At 36.3% G+C, this 27,602-nt stretch overlaps 1 protein-coding gene across 2 annotated transcripts in view; it reads right to left on the bottom strand.

Annotated features, from left to right (window-relative positions):
* Positions 1-27,602, bottom strand: part of Grid2 (glutamate ionotropic receptor delta type subunit 2) — a 1,417,491-nt gene that overhangs the window by 704,255 nt on the left and 685,634 nt on the right. For both annotated transcript variants that reach the window (XM_042273420.2, XM_042273418.2), the window contains exon 3: positions 14,087-14,371. In XM_042273420.2, coding sequence (XP_042129354.1) covers positions 14,087-14,371 — 285 coding nt within the window. The remainder of the gene's footprint in view (positions 1-14,086; positions 14,372-27,602) is intronic.

Below are 27,602 nucleotides of genomic sequence, written 5' to 3'. Positions count from 1 at the left end.
CTGTGAGTTCAAGGCCATAACTTTGCAACTTAAGGTAGATTTCTGTTACAGAGGAATCAAGCAATAACTGCTTTCTTCATCTGAGGATGATACAGCTGATTATGAGCAGAAAGTGCTACATGTGAAAAGAGTCAGATCCAAATCATGCTATTAGCAGCTGTGTATAAAAGATTCATTAAAAGAAAGAGTAGGCCTCTGGGTTTGTTAATTAAACATGAACATAATCAACCATCTCAATTATTCAGCCACATTATCTTCATTCTGATTTCGTTAGTCAGTGAGCTAAGTTGCAGAAGTTTACAGACATAAAAGCACATGGTTCTTGACCTCAAGGAGCTGCCAGACTGATTGCACCTGTCAGTTGGGGCTATTTATTAATAACAGTATGTTTCCCAGCTTCTGTTAGTCTTGCTTACCAGATAAATACATAAGACCATTCATCTACTGAGTAATTAAATGTAGGATTATGGGCAAAGGCAATCTCCCTTGAGCACCACAGGGGTGTGTGTGCTCAGCAGAAGACTGATCTCTTTTCCTTAATGCCCACATCCCAAACCTTATAATCTGTGGATAAACCAAATTATATTCCAAAGAGGGATCAAGCCTGATGATGGGATTAAGGCAGTTCATCCAGTGAGATCAAAATAGAAAGGTAAACTTCATAACTTGGGTAAGTCCAGTATCATCAGGAAGACCTAATGTTGGAAGAAACATAGGAAAAGAAACAACTAGGGGTGAAGGTTTGGAGAGGAGCAATGTGGATGATTCATCTGAGTGAAGAAAGGTGGGTGGGCATCTATGGAAGCTGCACAAGGAAAGGAAGTAGATTCTCCACCAGAACTATGAGAAGAGAGCATGCTTTGCCCATACCTTGTATTTATTATGCTTAGATCTGATGACAGATTTCTGACCTATAGAAGTCTACATAACTTGTGATGACCCTCCAAATTTGTGATAATCTCCTGTACTAGCAATAGACATTAATAAGAAACTATGTTTCACTCTTTAAGTCAGAATATTTCAAATTAATATCCACTGAATTTAATTTCAGAATCACTTGGAAATACTTCTGGGACTTTATAGCTTTATTCCACTCTGGTGAGCTCTGAAATCCTCCTGACAGAGCCCATGATGACCCCTGAGAAAAGTCTAGGAAATATTTCTTCAATTTGTGTCACAGACTTGAGAGAATCATAACTACAGATCCTCCCTTTTCCTAGTAAACATAAATAGCCCAATCATTCTGCAGCATTTCCTGGCTGTCAGCACTTAGCCTAATCTACCTGCTTCCATTAGGGAATATAACATGAGTGCCAGATCAGTATCATTGCTCTTAAGGAATTCGGACTTCATACTGATACTTACATTTATGGAGTCCAGAGGTGTAGTCTTTTTTGTTGTTGTTGTTTTTGTTTTGTTTTGTTTGTTTGTTTGAAACAGGGTTTCTTCATGTAGTTTTGGTGCCTGTCCTGGATCTTGCTCTGTAAACCAGGCTGGCCTCGAACTCACAGAGATCCGCCTGGCTCTGCCTCCTGAGTGTTGGGATTAAAGGCGTGCGCCACCACCACCCAGCCAAAGCTGTCGTCTTAATTTTCACGTGTAAAATGACCTTCTACATCGTTTCTAGTCATCCTTGATATTTTTCTTTTTGGAAACAATTTCTTTGTATCAGGGAAACACACTGAATTTGCTGTCAGAAAACCAGGCTTGGGTCAGTAAATTGCTTCTACAGTATAGCTCTGTTCACTTGGAATCACTTTCATAATTGATGTCTCCTGTTTTCATTTTCTCAGTGTTTGAGCTCTCTTCACAGAGCAAGATGCCATTTTTTACATATGAAATAACCCTGGCTTCATCTTTTGCTTTCACATGTGTCCAGCCTTCTCCATTCTACCCCTGATGATCCTAAGCTCCCAGGCTAGTCAGCCTGAGTCCTTGGTTCTTACTAAACAATTGAAGCTGAGGAAAGCCATAATGTAAAAGAGTGGCTTTTCTTGTGCACTGGGTTGTAATGATGTAGTTTTATGACTACAAGAGTCAGAGGATCTGGCTAGACAAGTGAAACAGAAAGCCAGCCTGTTCCCTATGTAGAACAAAACTCCACCAGTCAGTTATAAATTAAAAGAGAAGGAAGAGGGTATGAAAAAGAAGACAAGGGAGCTCTTTTAGTGTTTGACTAATTTCATATACATATGCAAACAAACACACACACACACACACACACACACACACACACACACACACACACACCACAGCCCAAGTAATTTGGTGATGAAGAGGAAGGCATGGCTGGTTCTTGTCTTTGAGATGCTTCCAGTTTACAGGGAGAACAAACAGAAATCAAAATCACACTTTAATTGTATAGTGTCTGATGAAGTCACTGTAACAGAGCAGCAAAAGCTTCAGTGATTGTGATCCTACATATGCAAACATCCACAATTGTATTTTATTTCACATGAGTACTAGGTTTCCGTATAAAAAAATGAGAGTGGGTATAATATGAAGGCAGTTATTTAGGCTTCAAATTTCAACATGGCATACATTTCTGTTATTAAGTCTTTAGTAACCTCAGACAAAACTTCTGCTTTTACATTTATATTTGCTATGGAAATTTTTAAAAAAATAGAAAAAAGTCCTTAATTGGAATGTTAGTGATCTATCTACCATCCATCTATTTATATCTGTCTGTCTGTCTAATATTTATCTATTTGTCTTTCTAACATCTATCATATATGCATTTATATATCATCTATTTCTCTATCTATCTATCTATCTATCTATCTATCTATCAGTCATCTATCTATCATTTGTCTTTCAATCAAATATTCTAAGAAAAGCCAGGTATCATGGCACATTTCTGCTGTTCCAGCACATGGGAGGCTGAGGAAGAGCCTCTCAAATTCAACTGTAGCCTGTGTAAGTGAGTCAGAAACTGACCACCACAAACTATATAGAGAGACTTTGTCTCAAAAAGTCTAGAATAAATTAGAATAAATAAATAAATAAGAATTAGAATAAATAAGTAAACCAACAAATAAGCAATATCATCTCCATAATATTTTATGCACTATCAGTTTCTCTGGCACTCAAATTACGTTACCTACTTAGGCCATCTTCCCTTGTAATCCTCTATGATGTAATGGATAATTGGAGGCTAACGATTCATTTTATCAAGTCTTGTAAAACAATGACATTATTATCTCTAAAGTAGGATTAATTTTAATCTTCTTAGCAAAAGTCATCTATAATAAAGTAGACTAGTCTTATTTAATACCAGAATTTAATGTTAATTTATGGCTCTAAAGAAACCCTAAGAAGAAACTAGAAATATGAGAAAATAGGATACTGTGTTTAAATTAGATATATGGTCCATTTTGGTAGAACCTGAACCAGTCATCCATATCAAAGTAGATCACTTTCTTGATAGTCTTGGCCTACTGTGTGCCAGTCACTGTGGAACATTCTTAAAGAAAGTGGTGAGCAAAACAGAACAGCTCTTGTCCCATTGGGAAATGTGGTCTATACCATCTGATGATAGCACTGAACCAATTACTGATTGAGCAATATAACAGTATTGTTCTTTTTTAAAGTAAATTACCAATTTAACTAAATATAGTGGATGTCTGTGAAACATATCAAAATAGCAATTTATACTCTCATCATTGTGTTTATACATTTAAAATATTGAATAACATAAGACAAAATTTCTATAACCTTTTCATGCTTAATTTTTCCTCTATTCATCTTCCCCTTTGAGTAGGTGAAGATATTTAATCATTCTGATCACTTAATGCATCGAAGACCTCAATTTGAGCAAGAAGACTTCAGTATGGCACTGGCTAAGCATGGCGTTTCTAAAATTATGACAGCATGCTAAGCTTTAAAATTAAAATGTAGGACCTTGTGACTTTCTTCTCCTGCTTTCTCATTTTATAAATTGGAACACAGCTTAGTGCTGAATATGTGAGATATATCATAAACCAGAACAGATTTTTCCCAATATTTGGATAGCAAAGTATGCTCTCTGTGTCTACTTCCTGATGGGGGTGGGGGTGGGGAGGGGAGGGGTGGGGAAACAAGGCTTTTAACCATCAGGCAATTTAAAAAGTTTTGTTTTAAAAGATCTTTTAACTCAAAAAATTTATTGGAGTCATGTAGCACTTTTTTTGCATTTTTAGAATATTTTATTTTATATAAATTTAAAAAGTAAAATAATAACATACTGTGCTGGGCTTTGACACATCAGAGCCTAGCAATTATGATCTAACATTGAACATTTACATATGACAGGAACTTGTTATTTGGGCATATAAAGCTGCCATCTTTTACTATGGAAACCATCTCTACAGTAAAGCTGAGAAATATTTTTAAAGCACAAATCACAGATGTATAAATCCTGAATAGGTGAATATACTTTTTACCCATTTGACATAATATATATTAATGCAAAGGGATGGTTCAGTAAACTGCTTGGATTAATTGCATGCTTATTGATACAGGCTGGAGTAAATGAGGGAACCGAAGGCTGGAAAGTAGCCAGTGACTAATCAACAGCTTTCAGGCTGTTGGGAGAGAATGTCAAGTTTATTATAGTTATCAGACATTTGAAAGCATCCTTGGGGCAATTATAAACATTTGCAATCAATTAAGAGGAAAGTGTCCATCCTAGGGACCCTGATTTAATCTACACCAACTCTCCATGGAATAAAGATCATGACTCAGGAATATATTAGTGAAAACTGTTACCTAATCTTCATTTCAAAATGAAGGACCCTGCTTACATACCCCATTCACCTAACTGTGGGCTGAACCTTAATTTGCATTATTAAATGAATGTTTTCACTATGCAGAGTAGTGTGCAGGTAATGGAGTTATGATTTCCTGAAGTGGAAGTTGTTCTATACATACAAGTGTTAGATACTATGTGTTTCTGCTCATGCTACTTGATTTGGTCAATTCTATAGTACTTTTTTTTGGACACTTTATGGAGATTTGTCTCTAATTTTCAGAATGATGAAGCAGTTATGGTAAAGATTTATATAAATTGAACCAACCTAGTTATTCATCAACAGATGAATAGATAATGAAAATACAGTACACATATAAAAATGGAATACTCCAGCTCCAGGAAAAAATGAAATGACAAAATTTCCAGGAAAATAGATAAACTTAGAATGACTATTATTGAGGGAGGTCACACAGTCTTAGGACAAATAATTACATGTTATCCCTCAAATGTGGATTCTAGCTCTCTCTCTCTCTCTCTCTCTCTCTCTCTCTCTCTCTCTCTCTCTCTCTCTCTCTCTCTCTCTGTATGTGTGTATGTTGGAGAGATGATTCAGTAGTTAAGAACACTTGTAGTTATTAGAGAGGACCCAGGTTCAATCTCCAGTACCCACATGGTGGCTCAGAACCATCTGTAACTCTAGTTCCAGGGATTCAACCTTTGTGGGCACCAGGCATGTAGTGCATACACACACACACACACACACACACACACACACACACACACACACACACGCGCGAGCGCGCGCGCGCAGGTGAACATTAATATACATAAAATATAAATAGATCTACAAATAACAAATAAAAAGCTTCAAATAATATGCATAAATAATTAATATACATAGAGATTGATTGATTTAGATAAACAGACATGCATTTTGGCAGAGTATAACATTAAAAAGAGCAAGAAAGTATAATGTTAGCTGATGAAGAAGGACTCAACGAAACTAAGTAATGGACACCTGAATCATAAAAAGGATATAAAGTAAATTGTTAATTATTGTTTTAGTTTCAGCTCTCATAAAATTTTCAGTTTTTGGTGGTAGATAAGTGCACAAAAATATATTTGATTGTGAAAGCTTAAAATCCAATGTGAAGCTCCAAAGCTTCAGAATGATTACTCTGTTTGGAAGTTAATTGAGATGCATAGATAGTGGGTTTGGTTAATTTTGCTGCGTGTATTTTCATTTGTAAGTTCTTTATAATAACACATTAATGCATAAAAGAATTAAATGGGGAAAAGAAATGAGGTATTCAAATGTATTTAAAAAATAAAATTCTGTTTTATTAAATTTGAAGATGACAGAGTAACCAGTCTTGATTTCATAATATTTTTTTCCTTTGGCTTTTTGAGACAGGGTTTCTCCATGTAGTTTGGGTGCCTGTCTCACTCTGTAGGCCAGGTTGGCCTCGAACTCACAGAGATCTACCTGGCTCTGCCTGCCAAGTGCTGGTATTAAAGGCGTGTGCCACTGCTCCCTGGCTCTTTCATACATACTTTTTAAACATTTTATCCTACTTTCTTATTGAAAACTATATTTTTATCACAAGTAAACTGTCCACAGAATTTTCTGTTTGAAAATGAATCTACATTTTATATATATTTTACTCATAAATAAATTTATTTTAACTAATCCCATCACTTACTATTGTATATAGTTTTTGCCTTTTTGTAATTGAAAAAATTCCATACAATATATTCTGATCATGCTTTTCTTCTCTCTCAACTCCTCCCAGATTCTCTCTACCTCCACACTCACCCAACTGCACAGCCTTTCTCTCTCTCTCTCTCTTTACAAAATAAACAGCAGAAAAAACGAACTCAGTCACAAAAAAAGCCACTTGCATAAATACACAAAACTGGAACCCAAGTATACTATCACAAGGCCAATAAGAGAGAAAAATGTCCCAGCAAATCAATATGAGATTAAAAAGTCTACAGAAATACCATGGATTTCATCTTGTGTTTGCCATCTGGCCTGAGCATGGGACCTACCCTGCAGTGTGGTTGACAATCCTAGTGAGACTCCATTGAAGAAAACTAGTTTTTCCTTTGCAAGAGGGGAACAACAGTAAATAGGTTCTTGGTTAGGGGTGCAAGTCCGTGTCCACTTCCTCTTCTCAGTGCTGAGAATCCATCCTTAGTATTCTTAGTTGAAAACATATTTGCGTTTTATTGTTTATAAGTTAATCATTCATTGATATTACAATGAATGACATAATTTTTAGATATTTCCATATAACAGGTTGACAATAGCTCTGACTGCAATATTACAGCAGTTTGTGAACAAAATTCAGGAGCATTCACACAAATGAATTTTTAGTTTCCCTTGAAGACAGAGGGTCTTTTTTCTTTTTCTTTCCCCCTGGTCTCCTGGTAGAAAAAGCTACAATCACACTGCATCGTTCCCTTCTTAGGAACTGACTATTTTGGACTTCTGTCTGCCTCTGAGAAAAACCTGATTGAATTACTCCAGGATGATTAGATGAATTAGGCACTGCCATCGCATCCTTTGAAACTAGTAATCTGTGTCCTGTTTTTAGTTTATTTAATAATCTGAAATCTGAAAAAGGTGTGTTCAAAACATTGGATAACCGTCTAATAGTCCAGCAATTGATGGATTTTTAAGTACCTAATATTCTTGAAATATTAGATATTGAAATAATCTCAAACATTGACTCAAAAATATAACCTCTATCTATGGTGCTCACACCAAGGCAGATTGTATACTTAACACAGACATTTCATAAGAGGAAGTGTGCTACTTTGGCCTTATCCTGGGTAACATCAACACAAAAGCAGTGTGGGATAATTTAGGCCTGTTTGTCATACTCAAGATTCCATGATGACCTTGCTTGCATCCAACATTATTTTTTCAAGTCAAGCATGCAGGGCTGCTGGACTAGATGGAAATCTGGTGATATAAGTTTAAGTGTTCCTCAGCCTCCCAGAGTTTCTAGCTGGGTTCACAGAGGTCATGAGCATTTTTTGAGTACACAGCTGGCAAAGTCCTTTTCTAATGACCCATGCAGACCAGAATAGGCAATATAATCACTTTCTAATTTTTTCCAGAAATATCCTGCAGTTCTTGTTGGAAATAAATGCCAAAAGTCATTGTTATCAGAATGGGGTACTCTAAGTTTCTGGAAATATGGAGAAAACAGTTCTAACATTTAATAAGACAATTCCAGCTCCAGAGTTGGAGAAGGCATGAACATTCTTCTTTAAAAATGACTTTGAGATTTTTCTTCAAAAAAAAATTCTCTGGCACAGCTACACCAAACTGGATACGTGCTTAATTTTAGCTGACTGCTGGAACCTCCATTCTCTACCAGATAGCCCCACCACACTTTTACCATCATTCTTATAATCTAACCAATGAGTCTATTGGAAACAGCAGGGAATGCATTCTTGCCCATGTAGGATACCTGTTGGTACCCCTTTTAATTTCTCTGTCACAATTCTCTTCCTTCATGTGGGATATAAGAAGACCAGCAGAGTAGTCGTCTGGTACACAAATTATGACATATTTAGGCTATTTCTGGTATAATTGTTGAACCATGCTATTGTAGCTTGAAAAAGTCAAGGGCAACACACTAGGAAATGAACATGACTATGTTCCAAAGAATGTTTTTATTAAAAGAAGTATCAGGCCCAACAATAGTTTTCTGGCCCTGAAGTGGACAATCAGGGCAAAAATTATATCAAATAAATTCAAGAAGTTTCCTTTAATTAACAGCAGAATTTATTTTATATAAATTGAGAATCTTAAGTATTCTAAGCTGGCAAGGAGGCAAGATTGCTGGCCCCAAAGGTCTATGTCCCATCTGAATTGATCTCACATGCCTTAGAAACAGCACATGCACTTCCAGGTCATCACCTTCTTGAAGGCATTGGACTTGCACCTTGGGGATGGTCTTAAGATACCTTCAATCTCTACAGATTTTGTGCTCAATTTTCCCTACAATTGGAGAAGTCCAATTGGAAACATCCCCCTTAATCTAATTCACATGATTAAAGGTAGCACTTCAACTTTGGTGGTCAGTCTATTTGGCTTCAACCCACTGTCTACATCTATAAGGATCATTATGGATCACAGGCTTTGTTTTTGTGGGCAGTGGAGTCTCTGTGATCACAAGTAAATCTATTGTACCTGGATTGAATGCTTTCGTTTCAGTGGAAAGGTATATGCAAGAGTTTAATGAAAATGCCATCCAACTTTTGAAAGTCTGATTGTTATTGGGGTTTATTCTGCTCATTAAAGAGTTGACTCCAGTCTTATCAAAAAGTGTTGTGAGAAAAACCAAATGGATTTGATCTTAATCTCTGTCATTCAGATTAGAGGGATTTCTAGTCTATGCATGGTAAAATTGATAGTGGCTATAGGTGTAAAAGAGGGATATGGTGACAGCCATTCTCTAAGAAGCTCTTGTGGTACTGCACAACTTGACAGCAGATGGTCTCACTAGGTAGAAGGACATGAAGGTCCATTATGTATGCAAGCCCACAACATATCCATTGAATTTCTTTAGTTCACAGACCTTGGTGGGCTTGATGTCATTACATTAACACAAGACTCATACTGCTTACTCTTTCTTGAGAGTTAGGATCCTCTCTGGTCTCTGACAATGGTTAGTATGTCTAATTAGCTACTCTTGATAATGATTGCCTAAGTTATTTTAGCCCAATTATTATTCTGTTTTCCAGCTTCTAATAATCATCAAATTTTCCTAATTAAAATGTAGTATATTTCCCCTTTACATTATTATAATCCTTATGCATTCTGCAGGCTTAAAGTCATTCTCTCTCTCTCTCTCTGTCTGTTTTTTTTTTTTGAGACAGGGTTTTTCTGTGTAGCTTTGTGCATGTCCTGGAACTCACTCTAGCCCAGGCTGGCCTCAAACTCACAGAGATCACCTGTCTCTGCCTCCCGAGTACTGGGATTAAAGGTGTGTGCCACCACAGCCCAGCTGTCATTGTGTCTCTTTAATGAAGATAATTCTATACAGTCAATCAGTAAACTTGTTTTTTTTGAAATTTGTTAGAAATTAATCTTATTCTGTTTTTATTGTGTCAAATACACTAGTGGCCTAGAGCAACTGATGATTGCATCTGGGCTACTTAACTTATTTTGAAGTTGCTTGACATTGCATTACCTCATGTTTTCTCTTTTGTGAAAATACTAGTAAAATTAACAGGTATCTTTTATTAGATAATGGATATGTTTGAAGAATTTAGCAAAGTGGCTGCATATAGCAAACATTCTCTGGCAGCCTTTGTTATTTCATCTTGGCTGCTGAGAACATTAACTGATACAATATAAAATACTTATTCTAGTTCCTGGCAAATAAAAATGAGCTATTTTTTAATATTTCAGTAGCTCTAAGACTTGATCACATTTTTCTCCATTGAAGTAGCTGATTCCTACAGATGCTGCCTCACTAAAGCTTCCTTAACCTTAGTAACCAAGATCAAAGTCTACCCAGGAAGCCTGTTGCCAAAATTAAAGTCTGCATTACATATACAACACTAACATTTGCTCATTGATAACTTAACCTACTGTTTCATCTTTCAAGAGACATATAAACAAGTTTCTTCTTTTACTGATTGTAAGGTTTTTAATATTTAAAGGGAAACATGCATTCTGCAAAACTCATACTTTGTAATGTACTAAGAAGTAAGCAGATATTTCACACATTGCACAGTACTGAAAGCTCAACAACACAGCCTCCTTTCAAGCCTTCTGGAGAAAAAAAAGGCTTTAATTAATCCCCTCAAATAAAGTTTCCATACTTGTCAAATTCTTTTTGATCCATTTACTTAGAATCAATGATGTGAATTTTCTTTGTTAGTCTACCTTTAATCATGATTAACTACTTCTGAAGAAAAGGACTTCACTAATCAACTATATATAGAAGCCTAAACACACACACACACACACACACACACACACACACACACACACACACACACACACACCACTCCCTCTCTCTCTATGAAAGATATATGTGTATATATCACATATATTTTCAAATAATAATGCACATATATTAAAATAATACATACATTCACACACATAATTCTAAGCAAACTACACCTCCAATCACCTTGCACCCCAGCATGCTGCCTGATTCCATCCACCAATGATACTTAATTCATTCATTAATGGAACCAATTCCTGATAATCAGGATAAAAGTCAAGTTTAATCCACTTGGAAGGATGTCCCTGATGACTGGATGTGAGCATATTAGCCGTCTTCCAGGTATACAAGATCTCTGGAAGTTTGTTGTTTGTCTGGGATCCCAGCCTAGATTTTTACTAACAGGATTTATTGTAAACATCAAAAGACAATTTTCTTATATTAGTAATGGTATTATTGGAAATTATTTTGATGATAGAGGAAGAGTCATTTTAATGACTCCAAGTAAATTATAAAAAGGAAATTTATCAACAGAATAGATGGAAATTGTTTTACTTTTTTATTCATAAAAATAAACCTTGTGTTTAAATGGCAATCCAATCATCCCTTGTGTGGTAACAGCTCCTTACTCACTCCAAGGCATTTAAAGAGAAATGAAGGACCTCACGTGTGGTAGAAGACTTAGCCTGTATGCTAAATGGATACTTTCAAGACAGCATTCAGCTCATCAATAATGAAAGTGTCTTCTCTTGTAAGAAACCATCTATAATTCTCACAGGATTTGAAAATAAATGATAATAAGTACTTTTCTATTCTACAGACTTTTACAATCAAAGGGTAAATTTCCCATTCTAATGCCAAGAAAGTATCTTCATCAAAATAAAAAAAAAAAAAGATCACTTTTTCTGCTGCTAATTTTATTGGACTGAGTGTTTTCTCCCTTAAAGATCTGGATTTTAGACATTTGTTATCTCAGCTTACACTTGATCCGAGGCTGTGAATACCATTTAAAGTTGAAAAGGAGCACAATCTAAGGGGCAAAAGCAGATGAAGGCAGTGCATGTAGCTCTAGAGACACTCACCATCACCGTGCTTAAATACCACCCCCCAGTGATCTAGGCTTGTGTGAGCCAATTGTTTTCAATATTGTTTTTGTTTCTTTTATTCACATCAATCTCTTAGTTCTTATTCTGTGACCCTAAGTAATGTGAATTAAGCAACAGAAATACTGGTTTCCGTCTTGGAGACAAAAAAGTGTCTTTCTGGAGAGTCTACAGACTTTGCCTGTAATTTGCCCATTGAATTCAATGGGATTATTCTGGCAGCCAAAAGGCCAGGCTACTTTGACTATTTAGGGCCAAATCTAACTGCTCCTGTCCCCTTCCTGTCCAGCCCCAGGGGGCTGTCCTTTATTGCTGGCCAGATTTTTGCCAACCTGCTGGTTCTCAGCTCTGCTGCTTTGGCTCGGCAGCCCACTTGTCTGTCTCTGCTGTGTCTCTTACAATGGAGCCCCATTGTGAGAAGAAAGGATTACGCTAAATGTTTGTTTGTTTTCCATGCTTATTTACTTATTTGCCAAAGAAAACATTCTTTTAATAAAAATGGAAAAAAGAAGACCCAGAAGAGCCGCATTTTCGAATCATCAAAGGAAACGCATTTCTAAATGAATTCTTCATTGAGGGTTTGTTTATCCTCATTAGGTCATATCCAATTCCAGTTACTCCTCTCCCTACTCACAAAAATAAGGGGAGAACTACATACAAAGGGCTTTTGCCTCAGTAAGAAAAGGAAGAGCTTCAGAAAAATGATTTTAACAAAAATAATAGTTTATCTTAATGTGTTTATGTATGACCAGTAAAGATTTTGAGACAAATTGTTTCCTCCTCATATTACAGTGCACTCTGGGAAACTGTGTGCTACAGCGGAAGACTGAAATGTTTGTTCAGATGAGTTCTAGTTTTTGTAAAACTTCATATTGAATAAAACATGCGGAGAATATTTTCTACTTTCATCAACTATGATGGCTAGAACATTAAATAAATAGTGAGGTCAAAACAAGTGTCTGAACAAGTTTGTCAGATTTCTTTTAGCCAATAGATAAAAGAGGTTATCTTTATATCAGTGCTCTAAGATCTGCCCATGGTTTCATTACCATCATCACTATCATCATCATCATCATCATCATCATCACAGAGTTATGCATTTTTAAAGGATAGTATTCTCTTTTTAACTTCTTTTTTCCCCAGTTAAATAGCTCTTTATTTCTGCATGAGACCAGTCTGGATGAGAATATAGCAATTGTCAGAACAACAGCTTGGCCCTTCACTTGTTCCCATGCACTCTCCAATGGAAGGGCTATGAAGACTGTTCCAGTTCACTGATATTCTGCTTATAAAACTTACCACTGGCTGAACGCTCTAATACATCTGGCTGTGATGACACTATTTAACAAACAGTGAGCCTTACATGTATGTGCTATTCAGTCTGCTGAGCTAACATGTTCTCTAGGATCCATACTTGCCTCAAGTGCTGGCTTGCTTTATTCCAAGGCTCTTCTAACTAAACCCTGAAATTGTTGCCTGCCATATCTTCAAGAATCTTGGTGTTGTGGTTACCCCACATGCTGTGAAGTTATCAGAGGACCCTATCACGAGATGGGGCGAGTACTGGTGTGATGTGACTGTAAATGGACTTGACACCGTAAGGGTTCCTATGTCCGTGGTGCTCTTTCAGAAGACCAAGACCAAAAGATACAAGCACTGGTTAGCCCAGCAAGCTGCCAAGACCACGACCCCCACCAGCTTCTAGGCAGTCTGAATGTCCTCTGCTTCCAAGACAAAGCAGTCAGAAGAGCCTTGGAATAACTTCTTATTATTTGAAAATTCAAGATATATTGTATTCAGACTACACCACCCCAAAAGAGTTCCAGGTTTGTATGAGCCAGTTGTTGTCAATATTGTTTTTGTTTCTTTTATTTATGTCAGTCTCTTAGTTCTTATCCTGTGACCCTCAAGTAATGTGAATTTTACATTGAGTGATAGGTTCAGATTTATTTATTTATTTATTTTTGAAATAAGATCTTGCTAGGTACCCTAGCTGGCCTTGATCTCTCCATCCCAGCCTGACAAGTGCTGGGATAACTGGTATGTGTGATACACTCCATTTCGTATTTCTATTTACATTTTACTTCAAAGATAGTAAATACAGAGAATGAGCTCAATAGCATTTAAAATATTTCTGTTTGTTTGACTCTGTGAGGTATATTAGAAACAGGAAACCATAAGTGATTAGGAAGTTCTTTAAAAACTTTGAGGATTTAATGAAGTTGCTTTTCATGCAAACATCACCTTTTGAAACTTTTCAGATCACAGACACTTACCATATTCACTGTCATAGAAGATGATGAATTTCTGCCATGCATACTCGGTGACTACTCTTAGGATGACTTCATTCAAGTAGACGGGTGGACGAACTGAAAGAGTATAGTCATCATTCCTGTTGCTCCGGGTGAGACCACAGCCACTTCTTGGGGTCCCAGCGGTTGAGCGCTGAATGAAGAGGTGTGGGATATGCATGGCATCTGCCAAAGACTGGAGGGACCCAGCTGATGTGCAACCAATGGAGCTGACTAGGGCCAAGATGCCCTGGTTCATGAGTTCACAGGCTGCAAGAGAGCACAGCAATGCCAAGGTCAGTGGGGTTTGTATGAGTTCCCCTCTCTGAGAAGCAATGGTTTGCAGAGTTATCAAAATGTACATTTTTTTTACATGCGTGATGTATGAAAAGAATCCTTATGAAGTGCTGTTGGAATCCAGTTCAAGAATTCTGCTTCTGTCAGCTCTGTGGTGCTGTGTAAGCTTCTTTTGCCTTGACTTCACTATTCTTTTTTTTTTTTTTTTTTTTTTTTTGTTTTTGTTTTTCGAGACAGGGTTTCTCTGTGTAGCTTTGCGCCTTTCCTGGAGCTCACTTGGTAGCCCAGGCTGGCCTCGAACTCACAGAGATCCGCCTGCCTCTGCCTCCCGAGTGCTGGGATTAAAGGCGTGCGCCACCAACGCCCGGCGACTTCACTATTCTTAAATGGGCAAAATAGCATGAATGTAGAAGGATTTTTGTGAGGATTAGAAATAAACCAGTGTCTACCATTTGTATCTCATGGTAGACATTCAATCAATGGTAGCCAAATGTGTAATTATCACTTCATGATTCAGAAGAATAACTGCCTAATATATAATACACATTTTAGAAAGTAGCTAATGTGGAAAGTGGCGAGTGATTAGACAGACAAAGAGATGGAAGGGGAACTTTTGGCCATCATGAGTCCCCAATCCGGATGACATTTTCTTTCTCAATAAGCTGGAACAATGAAATGATTTTGTCCTTTTCCCTAAGAGAAAGTAATATTTAATTTTTTTATACAAATTTTTGGCTCATCTAGCATAAGAAGAGTGCTCTAATGTATACACAGTTGGACTCAAATAAAGCACTGTCATCATTATGAGTGTCCAAGTAAGCAGAATTTCAAAAATTAATGCACAGAAGCTACACAGTTCTCATTTTTCAAACAAAAACTTCAGTTTATGTTTTATATTTTTCATGTATGAGCTATAAGAAAACTGTCTGTTTAGTCCTTAGAAACACAATTTGGCAAAGTAACATGTAAACCATGAAAAATTTGTTACTGCGTGTCTTAGTTTGGATAAAGAATTTATTTCATCTTATGCATGCTTCTACATTATAGTCCATTAAGGAGGGAAGTCAGGAAAGGACTCAAGGCAGGAAATTGGAGCCAGAAATTGAAGCAGAAGCCATGGCGAAACACTGCCAAATGACTTGCTCCCCATGGCTTTCTCAGACTGCTTTCTTCTTCTTTTTTAATCTATTTTTTAACTTAATTTTTTAAAAATGTTTTGATCATTTTCTTTCCCCTCCCTCTATTTCTCCCAGATCCTCTTCACCTAATTACTTTATTCTCTCTCTCAGAAAACAAAGCAAAACAAAACAAAACAAACAAACAAAAAAACCCAGTAAGATGGAAAATATCAAAATGAAAAAAAAATGCGCACACCCACAAAAAACATAGAATCCACTTTGTTTGCTTTCTTTTGTTTTCTGTGGTGAGGAAATATTCTGAAATATCTGTTGCATTCGAAGAGACTCTAACTTTTTTCTGCGCCTTAGAATTGAGTCGCTTAAGACTTAATTCACCTAGGCTACTGTGTACTCAAATTCTTTATTCAATCTGCCTTTGAGAGAACAGTTTAATAATCAAATTTACTTGCCTGAATTTCCCATGTAGTAAACTTTAGAACTTAAGCAAATGCACAACTACAATCTTAAGTTATATACGCTTTCAAGTCCCTGACCCAGTCAATGCATGTACCAAAGTCAAAAGCCACTTTGTAAACTGTAAAAACAACCATTTACTGATATTGGTTGATCAACAATAATGTTTGTTATTTGAGTCAGTTGGGATCAGTTGTAATCCCTTGTGAAACTCTGTTAAAAATTTCTGTAAAGTATCCCATTCTTTTTGCCCTGTATTGCTTTCTATGCTCTTCAATAAATACAGAGTGAAGAACTTTGTTAGAGAGACACTGTCTTACTACTCAGACAGACAGACAGACACAACTCACATACACAGACACATGCAACACCTACAGAACTAGACACACACAGTTCATACAACAGACAGACACACATCAGGAAAGACATACACAAGCACAGAGACAAACAGATTCACAAGACAGATGTTAAGAAGGCAAAGGTAGTCTCATGTGACAGAGGACAAAGGACACGGGAACAGGAAGTAGAAAATTCAAATCTGGACTTGCTCTTAGTTAAACGACTTTAAGGGGAAATTCTTTTATTTTATTTTCTTTGATGTGATATTGAGGCATTATAAGTAAACCGGATTTAATCACTAAGGCCTTACAAAATCCACACTGTTTTTGCAACAGTCTGCATGTAACTGAGGTTGGTCTTGAACTTGCTATGTAGCAGAAGATGACCTTGAACTTCTGATTCTCATTCTTCTATCTCCCAAATGCTTATATCTACGTGATGCTACACTTGGTCTCTATCTTATTATTATTTTATTGTCTTCATATACATAATATATAAGTGATTTATAAATTATTTTAAGGTTACTGGTTCATATAACCATCCCATTGCAAATATCAGCAATGATAATTTAAATAGTAAAACATGATCAAAATAGGAATCATGAAACAATAGTTAGAAAAAAAAGGCATCATGTTGAAATTGTAATTTAGAAATCATGCAGTCCGAGAGTGGAAAGCAGCTGCACCTGCTGTGCTATGCCTTGCTGGTGAGGTGACATCCTAGGACAGCATTCTAGAAAAAGATGCTGAGACTCATTAAGAAACACACACACATATTCACCACACACTAAAATCATTTTGTGAAGTTTTTAGCAGGGAGAGACTGGAGAGTTATAGTCTGTGAGTATTGGATGTTTTTTCTTCTTACAAAATTTCCAACTTTATATATCTTACAGTTTATAAAATATAATTATGTACGTTCCCTTTAAGTGTGGGGAGACTAATGTAGAGGATCCAGGTTCTAAATATTGGCCCAATATTCTTTCTACCTTCTATCATAGAAAGCAAGCAAGATAATTTTCCATTTGTTAACTCAAAATTTTATGTAACTGAGAACAGACACAGTTCTTCATAGGGAAAAACTCTATTGTTTGTCTATTGCCAGGACTTGCTAAAATAGGTTCCTCTAATTTGTCTTTATATTGCCTGGGAAAACGCTGACCAAAAGGGACTTGGAGGAGAATTTACTTAACCTGCAGGTTGCCATCCATAATTATAGGACACCATGGCAGGAACTCAAGGACTGAAGCAGAAACCACAGAGAAGCACCACTTACTGGCTTGCAAGCCGTCACTTGCTCTACTTACTTTCTTATATAACCCAGGACCAGGTGCCTCGAAGTGGCACCTCCCACAGTGGATTGGGTCCCCCCAAGCCAATCAATAAATGTCACTCAGACATGTCTATAGTCCAATCTGATGGAAGTAATTCCTTAGTTGTAGTATTTTCTTCCTTGATGATTCTAATTATGACAAGTTGACAAAAACCTGCCAGCACAGAGATAGTCTCATTAAAGAGACAAGAAAAAGGTTAATTTTCCTGACTGGAGTGGAACTGGTTGACCCCAAAACAGTCCATCCAGGTAATAAAACACGGTGTCGCTAGGGCAACCTACCACTGACTCCTCAAGGCTCTACTGTAAAACTAATGATCACATTCAAAATGGTGGTTGAAACAGAGAGGAATCTTATTGATCTGCCTTGATTTTAGTCTGTTTGTCCTAAGTGAAGGCTACTGTAAAGAGTATAACTCTCGATAGCCGAGGGGAAAGTATGTAGGGTTGCATCGGGAGCAGAGACAGCTCATGTTTAGCAGCAACTTCAAATCTTGACAGTTAAAACACTGGCTCATTTAGTTCTGTTTCCACAGAATGCAATTATCAGTACATGAGGGAGAGGGTGGGAAGTGGGTTAGGGAGATCAAAGGTGCCTCTGTGGGTCTTCCATTTAAGCCAAGGACTTCTCAGTGGCATATTCTTTTACTAATAGTTCAGGCTGTGTGATTTATATGTGTATGCCCATGTACCCTCCACATCAATCCACCCAGACCATATGCAACAGCTTGCTGGTTTGTAACTCCATCTGTTTAAGATTTTACATCAGAGATGTTTGGAGCATGCTGTAATTGATGAAAGAGCACACCTTTTTATAAAAATTATTTTTATAACAGAATTTGCAACACTTTACCACTTTTGGACATTTCCAGTTATGAAAATGAAGCTGGCTGTGTAATTCTATAATTCAAGTTAAATGATGTTCACATACACTATTGTTGCTGTTTCTAAAGATATGTACCTGAGTCTTTGTTTCTTTATTGGATAAGATGATGTTAAAATAAGATGTATGAAGCATGCAGAAACTTGATCCCCAATGCAGTATTGTTGGAGGTAGGACCTAATAGGATCCATTAGTGTCATAGGATACTATCTTCAGAAATGTCTGGAAATTGAAAATGGGTCCTTCTGAGAAAAATGAGTTTGGTAACTCTGGCCTCTTTCTTGTCCTCCTGCTTTCTCTGCATCTTTCTCATATCAGATGATGAGTTAGGAAAACCTTCCATGTCAGTGTCTTGATTTTGAACTGCTCAGCTTCCAGAATTATAAAAATAACTGTCTTTTTTTTATAAATTACACATTTTTTAAATTTCTGTTAGGGCAGCAAAAGCAGACTAATACAATAAGAGACTGCACTATAGAGTTCCTCTCTACTGTATTCTTTGTTCGATAATCTTCAGCTATTAAATGCATAGCTTTCAGTTAGTGGCCTTTTAATAAAATCATATTGTTTATGGGTGGTATTGGTTTTTTCTTTAGATGCTTTTAACTTCTTGTTCTGAATAGACATTTACTATAGTTGCATTAGCAAGACTGCATTAAACTTTGAAAAAGAATATTTGACTGAATTCCACATTTAAAATTTTAACTTGATTTCCAATACACAAACAGTATCTCAAAAATGTCTTGGTGTCCTCAAAATGTTTGTCCAAAAGCTAGGAAATGTAACATTCAAACAGGTTACCGTTATTGACAAGGCACAAGGAAAATCAGTCTTAAAGTGAAGAAACATAAATTTATCAATTTGTATTGACCTCTATCTAGTTTTAACTAAATATTATAACAGGTGTCTATAAATAATTTAAAGGAGAACATACATAATTACTTTTACCTTTTTTTCCTGTTATGTATGAGTAGAATATCTGTCTTTAGTGTTTCTTTTTGTTATTTGGTTTTGGTTTTGAAAGACAACACATTAATTGAGTAGTCTAGGCAGTAATGAGAGTATCACCTACGTGCTTTAGTATTTTTATATATTAAATCTGTGACAACATATGCAGATTTTCAAAAGTTAAAAACTATTGTATAAGTGGTCAATTTCTTGCCTGCTGTGATATTACATCTCATACTGTTTAGAAAGTCCTCTCTCCTGCAACCTGAAGAGTTGGAAAGGATAGTCTTGTCTCAAGCAAAGATCTCCCTGCCCTGCACTTATAACAGATCCTCAGCAGGCAGAAGATGCAGCAATGGGATCTAAGAGCCAGATGTATGGAAAATGTTGTCTTTGTTAAAAATACATCTATATCTTCATAACTCTAAGTAATAAATTATGAGGGTTAAACATGATATTTGGTAAAAATGAATGATATTATCCATTGGATTGTACCTCTAACTTTGAAACTTTACCCATCATGTTGTAGAAATTATAATTATTGATCTTCCTAGTCTTAAAAGTTCTAAGAAAGGATTTTGCATATTTTTTTCCATGAAAAAAGTCTACCTGTTGAGCAGGCAAATATATTTAGTCTGATTTCAACAGTATGGAATATATACATGTATCAAAACACTATTTTTTGATAAACAGTTTTTACCTCATGCAATAATAAAAACAAATTAGGCACAAAAGAGAGGGTTTAGTGGACAAAGTGCTTGTTAAGAATATATGAGGGCCAGGGGGTGGTTCCCCAGTTTCACATAAAAGCTGGGAAGGCATGGAGACCTGTCTGTAGTCATTCTCAAAGGGTACATGTGTTAGAGCTAGGGGTATAGCTATGTTAATAGAGGGCTTGCTTAGCAAGTATAAAGCCCTGTGTTCGGCCACCAGTCCCACTAAATAAGGCACAGTGGTGAAGTCCTAAACACCAGCAGTTGAGAGATAGAGACAAGAGGATCAGAGGTTCAAAATTAGGCTAATTAGGGAATAGAGATCCAGGTACATAATTGTTTGTCTCAAAAAAAAGAATCATCGATGTGTTTAAAGTCTGTGTATATAGAAAACAGAATATCTAGTAACCAGTCCACTTTGTTTGCTCAATCACGGGCCATCTTTCCACAGTAACATCAAAACAAAGGCCATCTTTCATCCCCCTGCCTTTCGGAATGAATGTGCTTAACACTAACTGGTAAGTGTACCTAAAACTATTCTTTTCTTGAAATGTGCTTCTGTTCCTGCATTCAGTGCACGTAACTACTAACGCAATTGATAAAACTCACCAAGCTAGTGTTACTGCACAGTTCCCAGCTTATTCTCAACTCACAAAATCAATATAACATTCCATTTTTTTAAAGGTCTTCAACAAAAGATAGAGACATTGTTGCAGCTGGAGAAGACTAAGGAGAAATTATAGACAAGTAAAATGTGGTACCTCAGTAGGACTAGGGAGAGAACAAAAATTATAAGTAAAAAGTTAATGAACTGTGAACAATATAATTCAGCTAACAGTAGGCTTCATGTTAATGGATTGCTCACCATAATTTAACTATGGCTGTGTGGAAATTAGCATTATAGGAACCTGGGTGATTAACATAGGGGGTTCTTTCTGTAAATTTACACCTACTTTAAAACCAAACCCAAATAACTCTCAAGAGGTTGGAAGCAGCCCACATTCTCATCATACAGGAAATTCTTATAGGCCTAGTTCTATCTACATATACCTGAGCATCCATCCCTATCATGGCTTCCTAGCACTCTATACACTGCACTGTTATGATGTGATCTCTATTCTATATTATTAATTCTACATAAGTAAATGGTTCCCTGACTCTTCCAATTTAAAACCGTAGCTCTTCATTTATTTTTATCTTAAAAGAAATTTTTACCACATTAGCAGTGTTTAAGATGCAGGCCTTTAATTTTACTTTTTCAAATGTATGACAAAGTAGTCTATACCTTCATACATGATTACAAAAGGAAATTTTAATTTCTATTTTTCTTTATTTTTAAAACAGAAGAACTTAAGTGGTTTTGTTTTTTTTTAACTGAGATATTCTATTATGAACTTAATTATACATGTACTAGCTTCCATATTTGTAGGTTCTGTGGATATCCTATATATGAAGCCATGTTATATTCAAATAAAAGCAGTTTTACCCTTTCCTTTTCATGTGGTATTCTAGTAGTTTTTGTTTTCTTCTCCATGTCTTATTGGACTGGTTGTTACAAAGAATTCAATGTTGAATAAATGTGGTATAAACAACTTTAATTCTTTTTCTTAATCTTTGACAAGTAAAATCTTCTCTGATGTTTTTTATTGTTCTCCTGATAATGATAAGGAACTTTGCTTTTATTTCTGTTTTCCCATTACTCAGGGTGCTGTGAGTTTCTACCAAGAATGAATGTTGATACTATTTGTAGTATATGATTTTAAACTAAACCCCTTTTATTGGATAAATAATTAGGGGGCTGTTTCTTAGTCAGCTGTAGTTCTTTGTCTAGGGTTAAGGCCTCATGAGATTTCTCATTTCCATGTTAGTATGTCTATTGGTGTTGTTCTTGTTCAGATATTGTTTAGGATGCCTGAGTAGATTGTATTTATATATTTAGAAACACACAGGGACATACACACATACACCCCATAAAAATTAAGAAAATAGAAACTATCAAATTGAGAAAGAGTGAGGAAATAACGCATGGAAAAGGCTGCAGAAAAGAAAGGAAAGAAGTGAATGATATAATAATATTTTTATTTCAAAAATGCTGTGGAGTAATCCTCTTGTACACTGTAAATATTTGTCATTCAAATTGGTTTAATCAAATGCTGATTGGCTAGTAGCCAGGCAGGAAGTATAGGTGGGGTGACCAAACTAAGAATGCTGGGAAGAGGAAGGGCGGAGTCGGGAGTTGCCAGCCAGACACAGAGGAAACAAGATAAGAATGCCATACTGAGAAAAGGTACCAAGCCATGTGACTAAACATAGATAAGAATTATAGGTTAATTTAAGTGTAAGGGCTAGTTAGTAATAGTTGAGCTACCAGAAGAGCATTTATAATTAATACAAGCCTCTGAGTGGGAATTTGGGAAGTGGCTGCTGGGCATTTGGGAGTTGCTGGTAGGACAGAAACTTCCATTTACACATTATTTTGTTTTGTTTTGTTTTTAAAACAAGGCCACATTATGTAGCCCTAGCTATCCTGAACTAAATATGTAGATCAGACTTGCTTCTGTGTTCCAAACACTGGTATTAACGGTGTTCCTAGCTTCAAAAAATTGTGTTTCAAAAAGAAGGAATGTTTAATTTTACCAAAATATTTTCACACAACTATTAATATAATTATACTATTTTTGTTTTTAGTTTGCTATCAAATTAACTGCCTTCCAATTGTTAAGCTGTCCTTGCAGGGATGCCACATGTAAATAGTAGAATGTAGTCACAGTTTTTTTCAAGTTTATAGAAGTGTATGTGTGTGTGTTTGTGTGTGTGTGTGTGTGTGTGTGTGTGTGTGTGTGTGTGTACTTAAGGCCACATCTTCCCTAAATGCTTGCTAGGATTCACCAATGAAACCTTTTGGACCTAGAGTTTTTTAACTACAAAAATTCCTTTAAAAGGAAATTATGGGGATACTAGTCTATTTTCTCTTGGTGAGCTTTGGTAGGCTGTACACCTCAAAAAATGTTCCCTTCTCATCTGAGTCACCAAATTTGTTTACATTAAGGGGTTTATAGCATTCCCATTGGTAATTTACATGGCTCTTTGCTTCTGATCAATGTTGTTAATTGTTTAACAATTTATCAATTTTCTCAAAGAAGCCACTTTTGGTTTCATTGATTTTCTGTTTTACTTTTTTGTTCTGCTTCATTGACTTCCATTCTGATCTTTTCAATTTCCTTTCTTTAGATGAATTCGAATTTATCTTGAATTAATTCCTGTAAATGTCCCTTTGTCTAGTGCTTGAAAAAAGATTTGTTTTTATTTTAATGTATGCAGAAGAGTGTTTTGTTTGCATGCATGTGTGTCCACTGTATACATGCATGGTTCCTATGGAGGCAGAGTGCATCAGCTCCCATTGGACTGGAGTTGAAGACAGTTGTGAATTGTCATGTGGGTTCTGGGAATCAATACCTGCCCTCCTATAGGCACAGAAAATACTCTTAACCACTGAGAAACCTCTCCAGCTCTGTTGGGAAATTAAAAAAAAAAACAAAACATTTTTTTCTATTTATTTCCTCCTTTTATTCATATTAAGTACCGTGATTTTGCAGTACTTTTTTGCTAGTGCAAATACTTAGCACACAAATCAATATACATTTTTTTCTTCCTTCTGTTGGATAGTAGCTTCAGGTCATGAGAGGTTGAGTCAGGCTTACTGGGCAATAGCTCCTAGCCATGAAGAATTGCTTGGGCCCAGACTGACTGGTTCACTCCACCTTCAGCAACAATATGCCTGAATAGTGAAAACAGTCCACCCTGCTACCAGTTAAACCATTAAAAAAAAAGCTTTAACGTCCTAGTAGTTACACATGTATATATGTATGCATATAATGTATATCATCCTGTCCCTCAGCCCCTCTAAATGCACTAAACCTTCATCCAAACAAGGGCTGAGACTCCTCACTGTTTCAGTCAAGCAATTACAGCCTGTTGAGATGGTATTGTCTGCCTCAGTTTTCCCATAATTTCTCAATCTGACAAAGAACTGGTTGTATTTGCACTCCCGTGTGGCTTGTGATTTCATATTGACTGCTATAAGGACTGCAGAAATTCAAGTAAATGGAGGACATTGGCACACCTCTCCTCTTCTTCAAGTGTGCCAGTTCAGCCAGGGATTTAGCTGCACCTATCAGCATGATTCTGTTCTCTTTGTTTTCATCTCATGCTTCAAATGGTTCCAGTGTGGATCTCCATTGGATTTCAGAGTGGACTCAGTATGTTCGAGGTTCTTCTTCTGGGGTCTGTTTCCCCCTCAGATTCCCTTTAGAGCCTCACCAAATGGAGGTCCCTTAGGAGCCACGCCCCCACTTGAGTACCCTGCTGTTATACTTTCTCTTACACCAGGTTTTCTGCTGACCCAGTCCAGCTCAAATCCAGCATAAGGAGGTGAGAAGAATCCATTCACGGCAAGCTGCTGCTTGATATTCCCCTGGCACTCCACGTAGAAATAGTGGTATTCACTGGTAATAGGATTAGCATATGTAAGCCAGATGGGGAGACCTGCTTCTGCTTTCATTGTCCTATGTGTCTGACATGCAGAAGACCTTAATACATAGGTCTTAAAGTGTAAATTCAATATACTTCGCATTGCATTAAAGCATGATATCCATTTTGCATACTCTGTGCTCCTTGGAAGCTTTTGTACTTGTAGTGTATAAAATAGTCTGTTACCATTTTAGGCTGTAAGCCTTCATATTTCAAATGCTTGCAATTTCATTTGATTAAAAGCCCTCATTTAATAATACATGCTTTAGGTGGCTTTGAACTAGGCATAGGGATTTTGTTTGTTTGTTTTAAAACCATGTAAAATATCTTTTCTTGTTCAATGTATTTGATGGCAACTTCCCAAACTCATGATTGTTATAATGTAGTTCATTTGTTTCAATTCATTGTAAGGTGATTTTTTTTTTTGTCCTCAGTCTTTAATTTGTTACTTTACCTTGATGGAGTTATACTGGCAGCAGAAGTGGGATCACCCTTACCACTCATAAATCCATTACTACTCTCAGGGTGCAGTCACAACCACCTGTCAGGAAGCATCCAATGCACTTGGGTTTATTCTTTTTTTGTCACCTGACATCCATCTCCACATTGTACTTCCACTAACGTCACGGTAAGAAGCACTTTGCTTTCTAGGGAGGAAGGTCTATGTGCTTTACAAGCTGAGTCATGGCTGTGTCAGGGCAAAAATGTTACTGAGCAGTTAGTTTGAGCTTTGCTGACAGCAATTAGGAAGCAAAGGGAGATAATTCCTGAAAACCATAGCATGAAATTTGAGCTGAGTTTTTCAGAAGACTGCTTCCCAGTAAGTCATGTGTCTTCTGTCTTTTCCATGCAAACTGTAGGCTACATTATATAAGCTGTCCAAAGGGCCTGCATATATATATATATATATATATATATATATATATATATATATATATATATATATCTTTGATACTAATATTCTTAAGTTGCAATTCAATTAAATGTGGAAAAGTAGTATTTCTTTTCTAGGAAGGTATAGAATTCAACCCAGGCTGACATAGCCTTTGACACCAGCAAGGAAGCAGCTCTCATCCCTCATTAAAGAATCTTCTTTTAGAAGCAGGTGAAGACTATTCCAGAGATCCCCAACTGGTCAAAAGGCAGGAAATAATGGCCCTAGGATGCTCATCTTCAACTGATACATCTACAACCCTTACAGCCAGGGCTTCAGAACCACCTAGTGAAAGGGAGAGGAAAGATTGTATGAGGCAGAGGACCAGGGTGTCTGCTGTGAGATGGTGTCTTCTATAGATGAATATCTAAGATGTATTTTGAAAGGAGTCTGATTTTGGTAAGCAAGAAGGAATAAAAGGAGCACCCTGAAAAGAAGGAGCTAAATAAAAAATTCTTTAAGAAAGCAAATAGAGAAAAGCGATTAGTTCTTTATAAATGAGATGAAACACATCTACTACAGTCTGGATGGATGTATTCCCTATAATTTATATGTTTGCATTGAATCTGCATGGCGAGAGTAGCTATGTAGGGCCCCTGGGAAATAATTACATTGTTAGAGAAGAGCCTCACAACTTAATGAGATGACCTTAGTGGAATTAGTTCTCTTATAAAAAAAAAGTATGATGAATCTTCCATGACACTCCCATCATGTGGACACATGAACAGAGGCATCTATGAAGAATGATTTCTTGCCAGATGCCCAAATATTCTTGAATGGGTCCACTGGAACCTATCCAACTTTCACTGAATGTAGTTTGACTTAAGCAGGGAATTTACCTTCAGAGAAAATCATCTCTTTTATCACTCTTAAACACTAAATTAGTTTTAGAGCATCATTTCCATTTTTAATGCAAAGAACAGAATTGAAAAAAAAAATTATTGGACACAGAACAAAATGAACTTAGCTTATTCCTCAAATGATTCATTACAGAAAAATTAAATTAATGATAACTACACTAAAATCAAATTTCACTGGGTCATTAGCATGAACTATCTTTAAATATGTGCTGATGTGTTCAGAAGAGTGACACCAAGCACTCCAGGATGTGAGAGAAATTTATTGGAAAATTATGATAATCATTTTATTTCAATTAAAATTTTGAATGTGACAAAAATCTCTTGTTCAGGAAAAAGAGAGCAGCAAGCTTAGGGTAATGCAGTCATTAGTCACTCACAGGTTGTGTTTTACTTTTTTCAACTCAGTAATGTCACCTACTCTGTCCTTTGTGTTTGTCTATCAGTGAGGCTGCCTGACTTTCAAGGAAATACTGAGGAAAAGGGAGTAGTAATGTACAGTGAAAAAAGATACAATTTGTAGAACCTGGGGCTCTAAATTTAAATAGCTAGTGAGTGTCGATACAAAATAATCTTATTTGTCAAAAATAAAATTTTATTTTCATAAAATTATGATATTAGTATTCATGTCTGAAGTATCATGAATATCCCCATAGCACTTTACTTCTTTTTTGAAGACAATGTGTCATGTAGCCCATAATGGCTACAAATTTTATGATGTAGAAGAGAATGGCTATGTACTTCTAATTTTCCTGAGCCAGTCTCTCAATTGCAGGGATGAACCCAAGGCTTGGTAGAAGCTAGGCAAGTATTCTACCCACTGAACTACATCTTCCATCTATTAATGTTATATTTTTTGTTATGTTTTTAATATATCAAACTATATAGTATATTTAAGAAGTACATGTAGAGTATGAAAGCACTATTTACAGGACTTAAACTTCTTATAGGACACTGGGCAAAGTGACTCTTTTTACATAACAAAAATACGTAGACTCTGTAGTATTGGATCTGTGAGTAAAATGCTAATCTTGCACTGGAAGATTTACAATCAATGGGGAGAACCTCAATAATAT

The sequence above is a fragment of the Peromyscus maniculatus genome, chromosome 3 (genome assembly GCF_049852395.1).
Source record: "Peromyscus maniculatus bairdii isolate BWxNUB_F1_BW_parent chromosome 3, HU_Pman_BW_mat_3.1, whole genome shotgun sequence".
Taxonomy (NCBI): Eukaryota; Metazoa; Chordata; class Mammalia; order Rodentia; family Cricetidae; genus Peromyscus; species Peromyscus maniculatus.
Note: the sequence above shows the minus strand (reverse complement) of the source record. Positions and strands in the feature narration are given on the sequence as shown.